Here is a 15,551-nt window from a genome sequence, read left to right as displayed (position 1 = left end):
CACTGTTTTTTTATTTATTTTTTTTTTTTTTCAGGGAGACTTTAGAAACCAAATAATAAGAAAAAAAATAAATAAATAAATAGGCTTTCTATAGCCCACTGAATGAGAGATAGCACACACAGCAGTGGCACACAAGCCCTGACTGAGGCCAATATTTTTCTCCCACTGATTGATGTAGTGTTTTTGTGTTGAGGTAGATTTTAGAACACAAATCAAGGAAAAAAAAAAATGCTTTCTATGGCCCACTGAATGAGAGAGAGGTGGCACACCCAGGAGTCAAGACTGGCACACAAGCTGAAAGGGCAATATTACTCTCCCACTGTTTTTTTATGTTTTTTTTTTTTTTTTCAGGGAGACTTTAGAAACCAAATAATATTAAAAAAACCAAAAAAAAAATAGCCTTTCTATGGCCCACTGAATGAGAGAGAGAGGTGGCACACCCAGGAGTCAAGACTGGCACACAAGCTGAAAGGGCAATATTACTCTCCCACTGTTGTTTTATGTTTTTTTTTTTTTTTTTCAGGGAGACTTTAGAAACCCAATAATATTTTTTTAAAAAAATAAATAGGCTTTATATGGCCCACTGAATGAGAGGGAGAGAGGTGGCACACCCAGGAGTCAAGACTGGCACACAAGCTGAAAGGGCAATATTACTCTCCCACTGTTTTTTTATGTTTGTTTTTTTTTTTCAGGGAGACTTTAGAAACCAAATAATATTAAAAAAACCAAAAAAAAAAATAGCCTTTCTATGGCCCACTGAATGAGAGAGAGAGGTGGCACACCCAGGAGTCAAGACTGGCACACAAGCTGAAAGGGCAATATTACTCTCCCACTGTTTTTTTATGTATTTTTTGTTTTTTAAGGGAGACTTTAGAAACCCAATAATATTTTTAAAAAAAAATAAATAGGCTTTCTATGGCCCACTGAATGAGAGAGAGGTGGCACACCCAGGAGTCAAGACTGGCACACAAGCTGAAAGGGCAATATTACTCTCCCACTGTTTTTTTATGTTTTTTTTTTTTTTCAGGGAGACTTTAGAAACCAAATAATATTAAAAAAACCAAAAAAAAAATAGCCTCTCTATGGCCCACTGAATGAGAGAGAGAGGTGGCACACCCAGGAGTCAAGACTGGCACACAAGCTGAAAGGGCAATATTACTCTCCCACTGTTTTTTTTTTTTTTAAGGGAGACTTTAGAAATCCAATAATATTTAAAAAAAAAAAAAAAAGGCTTTCTATGGCCCACTGAATGAGAGGGAGAGAGGTGGCACACCCAGGAGTCAAGACTGGCACACAAGCTGAAAGGGCAATATTACTCTCCCACTGTTTTTTTATTTATTTTTTTTTTTTTTCAGGGAGACTTTAGAAACCAAATAATAAGAAAAAAAATAAATAAATAAATAGGCTTTCTATAGCCCACTGAATGAGAGATAGCACACACAGCAGTGGCACACAAGCCCTGACTGAGGCCAATATTTTTCTCCCACTGATTGATGTAGTGTTTTTGTGTTGAGGTAGATTTTAGAACACAAATCAAGGAAAAAAAAAAAATGCTTTCTATGGCCCACTGAATGAGAGAGAGGTGGCACACCCAGGAGTCAAGACTGGCACACAAGCTGAAAGGGCAATATTACTCTCCCACTGTTTTTTTTTTTTTTAAGGGAGACTTTAGAAATCCAATAATATTTAAAAAAAAAAAAAAAAGGCTTTCTATGGCCCACTGAATGAGAGGGAGAGAGGTGGCACACCCAGGAGTCAAGACTGGCACACAAGCTGAAAGGGCAATATTACTCTCCCACTGTTTTTTTATTTATTTTTTTTTTTTTTCAGGGAGACTTTAGAAACCAAATAATAAGAAAAAAAATAAATAAATAAATAGGCTTTCTATAGCCCACTGAATGAGAGATAGCACACACAGCAGTGGCACACAAGCCCTGACTGAGGCCAATATTTTTCTCCCACTGATTGATGTAGTGTTTTTGTGTTGAGGTAGATTTTAGAACACAAATCAAGGAAAAAAAAAAAATGCTTTCTATGGCCCACTGAATGAGAGAGAGGTGGCACACCCAGGAGTCAAGACTGGCACACAAGCTGAAAGGGCAATATTACTCTCCCACTGTTTTTTTATGTTTTTTTTTTTTTTTTCAGGGAGACTTTAGAAACCAAATAATATTAAAAAAACCAAAAAAAAAATAGCCTTTCTATGGCCCACTGAATGAGAGAGAGAGGTGGCACACCCAGGAGTCAAGACTGGCACACAAGCTGAAAGGGCAATATTACTCTCCCACTGTTGTTTTATGTTTTTTTTTTTTTTTTTCAGGGAGACTTTAGAAACCAAATAATATTAAAAAAACCAAAAAAAAAAATAGCCTTTCTATGGCCCACTGAATGAGAGAGAGAGGTGGCACACCCAGGAGTCAAGACTGGCACACAAGCTGAAAGGGCAATATTACTCTCCCACTGTTTTTTTATGTATTTTTTGTTTTTTAAGGGAGACTTTAGAAACCCAATAATATTAAAAAAAAAAAAAAAATAGGCTTTCTATGGCCCACTGAATGAGAGAGAGGTGGCACACCCAGGAGCCAAGACTGGCACACAAGCTGAAAGGGCAATATTACTCTCCCACTGTTTTTTTATGTTTTTTTTTTTTTTCAGGGAGACTTTAGAAACCAAATAATATTAAAAAAACCCCCAAAAAAAAATAGCCTTTCTATGGCCCACTGAATGAGAGAGAGAGGTGGCACACCCAGGAGTCAAGACTGGCACACAAGCTGAAAGGGCAATATTACTCTCCCACTGTTTTTTTATGTATTTTTTGTTTTTTAAGGGAGACTTTAGAAACCCAATAATATTTAAAAAAAAAAAAAAAAAAGGCTTTCTATGGCCCACTGAATGAGAGGGAGAGAGGTGGCACACCCAGGAGTCAAGACTGGCACACAAGCTGAAAGGGCAATATTACTCTCCCACTGTTTTTTTATGTTTTTTTTTTTTTTTTCAGGGAGACTTTAGAAACCAAATAATATTAAAAAAACAAAAAAAAAAATAGCCTTTCTATGGCCCACTGAATGAGAGAGAGAGGTGGCACACCCAGGAGTCAAGACTGGCACACAAGCTGAAAGGGCAATATTACTCTCCCACTGTTTTTTTATGTATTTTTTGTTTTTTAAGGGAGACTTTAGAAACCCAATAATATTTTTAAAAAAAATAAATAGGCTTTCTATGGCCCACTGAATGAGAGAGAGGTGGCACACCCAGGAGTCAAGACTGGCACACAAGCTGAAAGGGCAATATTACTCTCCCACTGTTTTTTTATGTTTTTTTTTTTTTTTCAGGGAGACTTTAGAAACCAAATAATATTAAAAAAAACAAAAAAAAAAATAGCCTTTCTATGGCCCACTGAATGAGAGAGAGAGGTGGCACACCCAGGAGTCAAGACTGGCACACAAGCTGAAAGGGCAATATTACTCTCCCACTGTTTTTTTATGTATTTTTTGTTTTTTAAGGGAGACTTTAGAAACCCAATAATATTTAAAAAAAAAAAAAAAAAGGCTTTCTATGGCCCACTGAATGAGAGGGAGAGAGGTGGCACACCCAGGAGTCAAGACTGGCACACAAGCTGAAAGGGCAATATTACTCTCCCACTGTTTTTTTATGTTTTTTTTTTTTTTCAGGGAGACTTTAGAAACCAAATAATATTAAAAAAAACCAAAAAAAAATAGCCTTTCTATGGCCCACTGAATGAGAGAGAGAGGTGGCACACCCAGGAGTCAAGACTGGCACACAAGCTGAAAGGGCAATATTACTCTCCCACTGTTTTTTTTATGTATTTTTTGTTTTTTAAGGGAGACTTTAGAAACCCAATAATATTTAAAAAAAAAAAAAAAAAAAAAAAAGGCTTTCTATGGCCCACTGAATGAGAGAGAGAGGTGGCACACCCAGGAGTCAAGACTGGCACACAAGCTGAAAGGGCAATATTACTCTCCCACTGTTTTTTTATGTATTTTTTGTTTTTTAAGGGAGACTTTAGAAACCCAATAATATTTAAAAAAAAAAATAAATAGGCTTTCTATGGCCCACTGAATGAGAGGGAGAGAGGTGGCACACCCAGGAGTCAAGACTGGCACACAAGCTGAAAGGGCAATATTACTCTCCCACTGTTTTTTTATGTATTTTTTGTTTTTTAAGGGAGACTTTAGAAACCCAATAATATTTAAAAAAATAAAAAAAAAAGGCTTTCTATGGCCCACTGAATGAGAGGGAGAGAGGTGGCACACCCAGGAGTCAAGACTGGCACACAAGCTGAAAGGGCAATATTACTCTCCCACTGTTTTTTTATTTATTTATTTTTTTTCCAGGGAGACTTTAGAAACCAAATAATAAGAAAAAAAATAAATAAATAAATAGGCTTTCTATAGCCCACTGAATGAGAGATAGCACACACAGCAGTGGCACACAAGCCCTGACTGAGGCCAATATTTTTCTCCCACTGATTGATGTAGTGTTTTTGTGTTGAGGTAGATTTTAGAACACAAATCAAGGAAAAAAAAAATGCTTTCTATGGCCCACTGAATGAGACAGAGGTGGCACACCCAGGAGTCAAGACTGGCACACAAGCTGAAAGGGCAATATTACTCTCCCACTGTTTTTTTATGTATTTTTTGTTTTTTAAGGGAGACTTTAGAAACCCAATAATATTTAAAAAAAAAATAAATAGGCTTTCTATGGCCCACTGAATGAGAGGGAGAGAGGTGGCACACCCAGGAGTCAAGACTGGCACACAAGCTGAAAGGGCAATATTACTCTCCCACTGTTTTTTTATGTATTTTTTGTTTTTTAAGGGAGACTTTAGAAACCCAATAATATTTAAAAAAAAAAATAAATAGGCTTTCTATGGCCCACTGAATGAGAGGGAGAGAGGTGGCACACCCAGGAGTCAAGACTGGCACACAAGCTGAAAGGGCAATATTACTCTCCCACTGTTTTTTTATGTATTTTTTGTTTTTTAAGGGAGACTTTAGAAACCCAATAATATTTAAAAAAAAAAATAAATAGGCTTTCTATGGCCCACTGAATGAGAGGGAGAGAGGTGGCACACCCAGGAGTCAAGACTGGCACACAAGCTGAAAGGGCAATATTACTCTCCCACTGTTTTTTTATGTTTGTTTTTTTTTTTTTAGGGAGACTTTAGAAACCAAATAATATTAAAAAAACCAAAAAAAAAAATAGCCTTTCTATGGCCCACTGAATGAGAGAGAGAGGTGGCACACCCAGGAGTCAAGACTGGCACACAAGCTGAAAGGGCAATATTACTCTCCCACTGTTTTTTTATGTATTTTTTGTTTTTTAAGGGAGACTTTAGAAACCCAATAATATTTTTAAAAAAAAATAAATAGGCTTTCTATGGCCCACTGAATGAGAGAGAGGTGGCACACCCAGGAGTCAAGACTGGCACACAAGCTGAAAGGGCAATATTACTCTCCCACTGTTTTTTTATGTTTTTTTTTTTTTTCAGGGAGACTTTAGAAACCAAATAATATTAAAAAAACCAAAAAAAAAATAGCCTCTCTATGGCCCACTGAATGAGAGAGAGAGGTGGCACACCCAGGAGTCAAGACTGGCACACAAGCTGAAAGGGCAATATTACTCTCCCACTGTTTTTTTTTTTTTTAAGGGAGACTTTAGAAATCCAATAATATTTAAAAAAAAAAAAAAAAGGCTTTCTATGGCCCACTGAATGAGAGGGAGAGAGGTGGCACACCCAGGAGTCAAGACTGGCACACAAGCTGAAAGGGCAATATTACTCTCCCACTGTTTTTTTATTTATTTATTTTTTTTTTCAGGGAGACTTTAGAAACCAAATAATAAGAAAAAAAATAAATAAATAAATAGGCTTTCTATAGCCCACTGAATGAGAGATAGCACACACAGCAGTGGCACACAAGCCCTGACTGAGGCCAATATTTTTCTCCCACTGATTGATGTAGTGTTTTTGTGTTGAGGTAGATTTTAGAACACAAATCAAGGAAAAAAAAAAAATGCTTTCTATGGCCCACTGAATGAGAGAGAGGTGGCACACCCAGGAGTCAAGACTGGCACACAAGCTGAAAGGGCAATATTACTCTCCCACTGTTTTTTTTTTTTTTAAGGGAGACTTTAGAAATCCAATAATATTTAAAAAAAAAAAAAAAAGGCTTTCTATGGCCCACTGAATGAGAGGGAGAGAGGTGGCACACCCAGGAGTCAAGACTGGCACACAAGCTGAAAGGGCAATATTACTCTCCCACTGTTTTTTTATTTATTTTTTTTTTTTTTCAGGGAGACTTTAGAAACCAAATAATAAGAAAAAAAATAAATAAATAAATAGGCTTTCTATAGCCCACTGAATGAGAGATAGCACACACAGCAGTGGCACACAAGCCCTGACTGAGGCCAATATTTTTCTCCCACTGATTGATGTAGTGTTTTTGTGTTGAGGTAGATTTTAGAACACAAATCAAGGAAAAAAAAAAAATGCTTTCTATGGCCCACTGAATGAGAGAGAGGTGGCACACCCAGGAGTCAAGACTGGCACACAAGCTGAAAGGGCAATATTACTCTCCCACTGTTTTTTTATGTTTTTTTTTTTTTTTTCAGGGAGACTTTAGAAACCAAATAATATTAAAAAAACCAAAAAAAAAATAGCCTTTCTATGGCCCACTGAATGAGAGAGAGAGGTGGCACACCCAGGAGTCAAGACTGGCACACAAGCTGAAAGGGCAATATTACTCTCCCACTGTTGTTTTACGTTTTTTTTTTTTTTTTTCAGGGAGACTTTAGAAACCAAATAATATTAAAAAAACCAAAAAAAAAAATAGCCTTTCTATGGCCCACTGAATGAGAGAGAGAGGTGGCACACCCAGGAGTCAAGACTGGCACACAAGCTGAAAGGGCAATATTACTCTCCCACTGTTTTTTTATGTATTTTTTGTTTTTTAAGGGAGACTTTAGAAACCCAATAATATTAAAAAAAAAAAAAAATAGGCTTTCTATGGCCCACTGAATGAGAGAGAGGTGGCACACCCAGGAGTCAAGACTGGCACACAAGCTGAAAGGGCAATATTACTCTCCCACTGTTTTTTTATGTTTTTTTTTTTTTTCAGGGAGACTTTAGAAACCAAATAATATTAAAAAAACCCCCCCAAAAAAATAGCCTTTCTATGGCCCACTGAATGAGAGAGAGAGGTGGCACACCCAGGAGTCAAGACTGGCACACAAGCTGAAAGGGCAATATTACTCTCCCACTGTTTTTTTATGTATTTTTTGTTTTTTAAGGGAGACTTTAGAAACCCAATAATATTTAAAAAAAAAAAAAAAAAAGGCTTTCTATGGCCCACTGAATGAGAGGGAGAGAGGTGGCACACCCAGGAGTCAAGACTGGCACACAAGCTGAAAGGGCAATATTACTCTCCCACTGTTTTTTTATGTTTTTTTTTTTTTTTTCAGGGAGACTTTAGAAACCAAATAATATTAAAAAAACCAAAAAAAAAATAGCCTCTCTATGGCCCACTGAATGAGAGAGAGAGGTGGCACACCCAGGAGTCAAGACTGGCACACAAGCTGAAAGGGCAATATTACTCTCCCACTGTTTTTTTTTTTTTTAAGGGAGACTTTAGAAATCCAATAATATTTAAAAAAAAAAAAAAAAAAGGCTTTCTATGGCCCACTGAATGAGAGGGAGAGAGGTGGCACACCCAGGAGTCAAGACTGGCACACAAGCTGAAAGGGCAATATTACTCTCCCACTGTTTTTTTATTTATTTATTTTTTTTTTCAGGGAGACTTTAGAAACCAAATAATAAGAAAAAAAATAAATAAATAAATAGGCTTTCTATAGCCCACTGAATGAGAGATAGCACACACAGCAGTGGCACACAAGCCCTGACTGAGGCCAATATTTTTCTCCCACTGATTGATGTAGTGTTTTTGTGTTGAGGTAGATTTTAGAACACAAATCAAGGAAAAAAAAAAAATGCTTTCTATGGCCCACTGAATGAGAGAGAGGTGGCACACCCAGGAGTCAAGACTGGCACACAAGCTGAAAGGGCAATATTACTCTCCCACTGTTTTTTTATGTTTTTTTTTTTTTTTTCAGGGAGACTTTAGAAACCAAATAATATTAAAAAAACCAAAAAAAAAATAGCCTTTCTATGGCCCACTGAATGAGAGAGAGAGGTGGCACACCCAGGAGTCAAGACTGGCACACAAGCTGAAAGGGCAATATTACTCTCCCACTGTTGTTTTATGTTTTTTTTTTTTTTTTTCAGGGAGACTTTAGAAACCAAATAATATTAAAAAAACCAAAAAAAAAAATAGCCTTTCTATGGCCCACTGAATGAGAGAGAGAGGTGGCACACCCAGGAGTCAAGACTGGCACACAAGCTGAAAGGGCAATATTACTCTCCCACTGTTTTTTTATGTATTTTTTGTTTTTTAAGGGAGACTTTAGAAACCCAATAATATTAAAAAAAAAAAAAAAATAGGCTTTCTATGGCCCACTGAATGAGAGAGAGGTGGCACACCCAGGAGTCAAGACTGGCACACAAGCTGAAAGGGCAATATTACTCTCCCACTGTTTTTTTATGTTTTTTTTTTTTTTCAGGGAGACTTTAGAAACCAAATAATATTAAAAAAACCCAAAAAAAAAAATAGCCTTTCTATGGCCCACTGAATGAGAGAGAGAGGTGGCACACCCAGGAGTCAAGACTGGCACACAAGCTGAAAGGGCAATATTACTCTCCCACTGTTTTTTTATGTATTTTTTGTTTTTTAAGGGAGACTTTAGAAACCCAATAATATTTAAAAAAAAAAAAAAAAAAGGCTTTCTATGGCCCACTGAATGAGAGGGAGAGAGGTGGCACACCCAGGAGTCAAGACTGGCACACAAGCTGAAAGGGCAATATTACTCTCCCACTGTTTTTTTATGTTTTTTTTTTTTTTTTCAGGGAGACTTTAGAAACCAAATAATATTAAAAAAACAAAAAAAAAAATAGCCTTTCTATGGCCCACTGAATGAGAGAGAGAGGTGGCACACCCAGGAGTCAAGACTGGCACACAAGCTGAAAGGGCAATATTACGCTCCCACTGTTTTTTTATGTATTTTTTGTTTTTTAAGGGAGACTTTAGAAACCCAATAATATTTTTAAAAAAAATAAATAGGCTTTCTATGGCCCACTGAATGAGAGAGAGGTGGCACACCCAGGAGTCAAGACTGGCACACAAGCTGAAAGGGCAATATTACTCTCCCACTGTTTTTTTATGTTTTTTTTTTTTTTTCAGGGAGACTTTAGAAACCAAATAATATTAAAAAAAACAAAAAAAAAAATAGCCTTTCTATGGCCCACTGAATGAGAGAGAGAGGTGGCACACCCAGGAGTCAAGACTGGCACACAAGCTGAAAGGGCAATATTACTCTCCCACTGTTTTTTTATGTATTTTTTGTTTTTTAAGGGAGACTTTAGAAACCCAATAATATTTAAAAAAAAAAAAAAAAAAAAGGCTTTCTATGGCCCACTGAATGAGAGGGAGAGAGGTGGCACACCCAGGAGTCAAGACTGGCACACAAGCTGAAAGGGCAATATTACTCTCCCACTGTTTTTTTATGTTTTTTTTTTTTTTCAGGGAGACTTTAGAAACCAAATAATATTAAAAAAAACCAAAAAAAAATAGCCTTTCTATGGCCCACTGAATGAGAGAGAGAGGTGGCACACCCAGGAGTCAAGACTGGCACACAAGCTGAAAGGGCAATATTACTCTCCCACTGTTTTTTTTATGTATTTTTTGTTTTTTAAGGGAGACTTTAGAAACCCAATAATATTTAAAAAAAAAAAAAAAAAAAAAAGGCTTTCTATGGCCCACTGAATGAGAGAGAGAGGTGGCACACCCAGGAGTCAAGACTGGCACACAAGCTGAAAGGGCAATATTACTCTCCCACTGTTTTTTTATGTATTTTTTGTTTTTTAAGGGAGACTTTAGAAACCCAATAATATTTAAAAAAAAAAATAAATAGGCTTTCTATGGCCCACTGAATGAGAGGGAGAGAGGTGGCACACCCAGGAGTCAAGACTGGCACACAAGCTGAAAGGGCAATATTACTCTCCCACTGTTTTTTTATGTATTTTTTGTTTTTTAAGGGAGACTTTAGAAACCCAATAATATTTAAAAAAATAAAAAAAAAAGGCTTTCTATGGCCCACTGAATGAGAGGGAGAGAGGTGGCACACCCAGGAGTCAAGACTGGCACACAAGCTGAAAGGGCAATATTACTCTCCCACTGTTTTTTTATTTATTTATTTTTTTTCCAGGGAGACTTTAGAAACCAAATAATAAGAAAAAAAATAAATAAATAAATAGGCTTTCTATAGCCCACTGAATGAGAGATAGCACACACAGCAGTGGCACACAAGCCCTGACTGAGGCCAATATTTTTCTCCCACTGATTGATGTAGTGTTTTTGTGTTGAGGTAGATTTTAGAACACAAATCAAGGAAAAAAAAAAATGCTTTCTATGGCCCACTGAATGAGACAGAGGTGGCACACCCAGGAGTCAAGACTGGCACACAAGCTGAAAGGGCAATATTACTCTCCCACTGTTTTTTTATGTATTTTTTGTTTTTTAAGGGAGACTTTAGAAACCCAATAATATTTAAAAAAAAAATAAATAGGCTTTCTATGGCCCACTGAATGAGAGGGAGAGAGGTGGCACACCCAGGAGTCAAGACTGGCACACAAGCTGAAAGGGCAATATTACTCTCCCACTGTTTTTTTATGTATTTTTTGTTTTTTAAGGGAGACTTTAGAAACCCAATAATATTTAAAAAATAAAATAAATAGGCTTTCTATGGCCCACTGAATGAGAGGGAGAGAGGTGGCACACCCAGGAGTCAAGACTGGCACACAAGCTGAAAGGGCAATATTACTCTCCCACTGTTTTTTTATGTATTTTTTGTTTTTTAAGGGAGACTTTAGAAACCCAATAATATTTAAAAAAAAAAATAAATAGGCTTTCTATGGCCCACTGAATGAGAGGGAGAGAGGTGGCACACCCAGGAGTCAAGACTGGCACACAAGCTGAAAGGGCAATATTACTCTCCCACTGTTTTTTTATGTTTTTTTTTTTTTTTCAGGGAGACTTTAGAAACCAAAAAATATTAAAAAAACAAAAAAAAAAATAGCCTTTCTATGGCCCACTGAATGAGAGAGAGAGGTGGCACACCCAGGAGTCAAGACTGGCACACAAGCTGAAAGGGCAATATTACTCTCCCACTGTTTTTTTAGGTTTTTTTTTTTTTTCAGGGAGACTTTAGAAACCAAATAATATTAAAAAAAATAAATAAATAAATAGGCTTTCTATAGCCCACTGAATGAGAGATAGCACACACAGCAGTGACACACAAGCCCTGACTGAGGCCAATATTTTTCTCCCACTGATTGATGTAGTGTTTTTGTGTTGAGGTAGAATTTAGAACACAAATCACGGAAAAAATAAATAGGCTTTCTATGGCCCACTCAGTGAGAGATGGCACACACAGGGATGGCACTGTAGCAGAAATGCCAATCTTAATCTCCCACAAAAAAAACAAAAAAAAAACAGGGACTGTCCTACAATTACTATCTCCCTGCAGTAATCTAAGCCAGGTATGGCAGGCAGCAATAGGAGTGGACTGATGCACAAATTAAATAAAAAGTGTGGACAAACAAAAAAGATAGCTGTGCAGAAAGGAAGGAACAAGAGGATATGTGCTTTGAAAAAAGCAGTTGGTTTCCACAGTGGCGTACACACAGCAATACAGCTATCACGGAGCCTTCTAGGGCAGCCCAATGAGCTACAGCGCTGAGGGGAAAAAAAAAAGAAAATAGCTTCCACAGTCCCTGCACACCGAAGGTGGTGTTGGACAGTGCAAATCGCTGCAGCACAAGCGGTTTGGTGGTTAGTGGACCCTGCCTAACGCTCTCCCTGCTTCTGACGAAGCGGCAGCAACCTGTCCCTAAGCTCAGATCAGCAGCAGTAAGATGGCGGTCGGCGGGAACGCCCCTTTATAGCCCCTGTGACGCCGCAGACAGCAAGCCAATCACTGCAATGCCCTTCTCTAAGATGGTGGGGACCAGGATCTATGTCATCACGCTGCCCACACTCTGCGTTCACCTTCATTGGCTGAGAAATGGCGCTTTTCGCGTCATTGAAACGCGACTTTGGCGCGAAAGTCGCGTACCGCATGGCCGACAAGCACAGGGGTCGGATCGGGTTTCATGAGACGCCGACTTAGCCAAAAGTCGGCGACTTTTGAAAATGATCGACCCGTTTCGCTCAACCCTAGTATAAATCATAGAATAAATTATAGGATGGTCATAGGAAGGGGACAAATGTATTGTACTCGTTTAGGCCATAAGGGTGGACTGTGTTCAAAGTCCATATCCACTTGGTCTCCAATTATCCAAGGTGGCGGCTAATATTGCTGATATTTGTAGCGATTTTATCAATGCTCGTACTTTTAGCAATGATGCATCACAATTATGGAATGTTCTAAAATGCTTTGGAAGTGTTTTTAATGTGGATACATCTTTTGTTTCTCTTACAGCTATAATCCCAAGGACATGATCCCGGATATGCACTTTCAGCTGTCTAGTGGTAAGTCCCACATAGATCTTAGGACAGGGACATATCGCGTAATAAGTGACAGCTTTGGTTGTACATGTTATAGACTTTGTAATCCGGAAAGTTTTTAAGTTTGCTGAGTCTGAGAAGGAATCCACACGTTCAACGTTGGGGCATGCTACACATCTGCCACATGGGGAGCATCCAACTTGTAAAGGATAATTGTCCAGAAATGTAGATGGTGGGGTTGATTGATAAGGGCTGCTAACTAATTTGTCATATAGGTTTCTGGAACAACGGAATGTTATCTGTGGTTTTTTGGGAGAAAAAGGGATAGAGTTGGGTCTGAAAGTAGAATTGGCCATGATTTATTTCAATAATTTATATGATAAACATTCCCTAATTGCATCAGCTTGTGAATGGAATTTCGTAATAAACCAAACTTGGTTGTCGTTAGACTAATTTTTGGCAGAATACAATAGATTATGTCGTGATGAATGTTTAGCGCGGTTATACGCCTTTTTTACTGATCTATGGCTGTATCCACGTTCCCATAGATGCACTTTGAGATCCTGAGCTTGTTTTGTAAAGTCTATCTCAGAGGGACAGATCCAGAGCAATCGGAGAAATTGGCTGGTTGGAATAGCATTGATCATAAAAGAAGGGCGGAAGAAGCATGTAGCATTGACCGAAGTCGGTTTCCGATATAGGTCTGTTTGTAAAATATTGGTACTATCTTGCTTGATTTTCACATCCAAAAATTTAACAGTATTAGATTCCGCTTGATATGTAAGATGTATATGCCGATCATTAGTATTTAGGGCTGCCATAAACAAAGCAAGTGTATCATGTGATCCCTGCCAGATAAAAAAGATATTGTCTTTGTACCGTGCCCAAAAATGGACGTGGTCCATAGATGGCATCAGATCCGACAGGAAGAGGTCCCTCTCCCACAGCCCCAGTAACAGGTTGACATACGAAGGCGCAAAAGAAGCGCTCATGGCTGTTCCCTGGAGCTGCAGGTAGAAGGACCCCTTAAAAATGAAAAAGTTATGACTCAAAGTGAATTCAAGTAACTGTAATACAAAAAAGACTACCTCTTGAAGCTCATCAAGAGAATGCCAAGAGTGTGCAAAGCAGTTATCAAAGCAAAAGGTGGCTACTTTGAAGAACCTAGAATATAAGACATAATTTCAGTCGTTTCACACTTTTTTGTTAAGTATATAATTCCACATGTGTTAATTCATAGTTTTGATGCCTTCAGCGTGAATGCACAATTTTCATAGTCATGAAAATACTGAAAAATCTTTAAATGAGAAGGTGTGTCCAAACTCTGTACTGTACTTCACATTTATTTTTTATTTAACTTTTCTGTCTAGTGCAATCCCCATTACGAAATGTGCTCCACTATTGTTAATGGTATCCAGTGCACTTCTTGCCACATGTATACAATCCTTGATCAGCCGGTCGAGGGTGCATACTGCTGTGCGAGATGTGAGCACGTTGTGCATTTGGAAGCCCAGATTCTATCTCTAAATGTGCAGCTGGCACCACTGAGATCCATTGACAATATGGAAAGGAGTTTTCTGCTCACTGAGCAGATGTTCAATGGGATAGATGAGGGGGGGATGGTAGGATGGAGCTGCAGGACAGTGGAGCAGCAAGCTGGGTGACAGTTAGAAGGCCGGGTAGAGGGAAGAGTGCCATGAAGGCTAGTCCTGATCTTGCACACCCCAATAAGTTTGCTAAATTGGCAGATGAGGGGGGTGCCAGTACAGGGGTAGCACTGCTGCAGCCAGGCATGTCCTCTGAAAGCCAGAGGAGTGACTGCTACAGTAAGAAGGGAAATAGGAGAGCAGTGCAGGCCAGACAGGTGCTGGTAGTGGGGACTCAATCATTAGGGGAACAGACAGGGCAATCTGTCACAAAGACAGGGATCATCTAACGGTGTGCTGCCTACCTGGTGCTCGAGTCCGACACATCGCTGATCGGGTTGACAGATTGCTGGGAGGGGCTGGTGAGGACCCAGCAGTCATGGTGCACATTGGCACAAATGACAAAGTTAGAGGTAGGTGGAAGGTCTTTAAAGATGATTTCAGGGAATTAGGCTGCAAGCTGAAAGCAAGGACCTCCAACGTGGCATTTCCCGAAATACTGCCTGTGCCACGCCACAGAGGGAACGGGAGATTAGGGAGGTTAAGAAGTGGCTCAAGAATTGGTGTAGGAAGGAGGGGTGTGGGTTCCTGCAGAACTGGGCCGACTTCTCAGTTGGCTACAGGTTCTATGCTAGGGACAGGCTGCACCTCAATGGGGAAGGCGCAGCTGTGCTGGGGGAGAAAATGGCTAGAAGGTTGGAGGAGTGTTTAAACTAGGGATTGGGGAGGGTATTAATTTAATAGGAGGGGAAGGTAGTGCAGATAGAGACGTGGGCACAAATAAGGAAATTTGGGGTGGCGGTGGCATGGGGGGTGGGGTTAGAGCAATTAATAATTTAAGAAAGAATAGAGGTACAGAGAGATACATAAAGTGCATGTATACTAATGCCAGAAGCCTCGCCAACAAAGTGGATGAATTAGAATTAGTGTTGTTGGAGCATAATTATGACATGGTGGGGATATCTGAAACATGGCTGGATGAGAACCATGACTGGGCTGTTAACTTGCAGGGCTATAGTCTGCTCAGAAATGGCCGAATGGATAAGCGAGGGGGAGGGTTGTGTCTATATGTAAAATCATCCTTAAAACCCATCCTGTGGGATAATATAGGTGAATCTAATGAAAATGTAGAGTCCATGTGGGTGGAGATAAGGGGAGGGGGAAAAATAATAAATTACTGATATGGGTTAGTTATAAGTCTCCAAAAATAATGGAAACAACGGAGAATATCCTCATAAAGCAAATAAATGAAGCTGTGACTCAAGAA

The 15,551-nt window shown here is 38.8% G+C and overlaps 1 protein-coding gene across 1 annotated transcript in view; it reads left to right on the top strand.

Annotated features, from left to right (window-relative positions):
- LOC143799887 (SCAN domain-containing protein 3-like) overlaps positions 1-12,851 on the top strand; it is a 29,734-nt gene extending 16,883 nt beyond the window's left edge. The window contains exons 3-4 of the mRNA XM_077281166.1: positions 12,613-12,662; positions 12,736-12,851. Of these exons, the coding sequence (XP_077137281.1) occupies positions 12,613-12,662; positions 12,736-12,851 (166 nt within the window). The remainder of the gene's footprint in view (positions 1-12,612; positions 12,663-12,735) is intronic.
- The last annotated feature ends 2,700 nt before the right edge of the window (positions 12,852-15,551 follow it).

This window comes from Ranitomeya variabilis, chromosome 1 (genome assembly GCF_051348905.1).
Source record: "Ranitomeya variabilis isolate aRanVar5 chromosome 1, aRanVar5.hap1, whole genome shotgun sequence".
Lineage (NCBI taxonomy): Eukaryota > Metazoa > Chordata > Amphibia > Anura > Dendrobatidae > Ranitomeya > Ranitomeya variabilis.
This window is presented reverse-complemented; position numbering and strand designations above follow the sequence as displayed.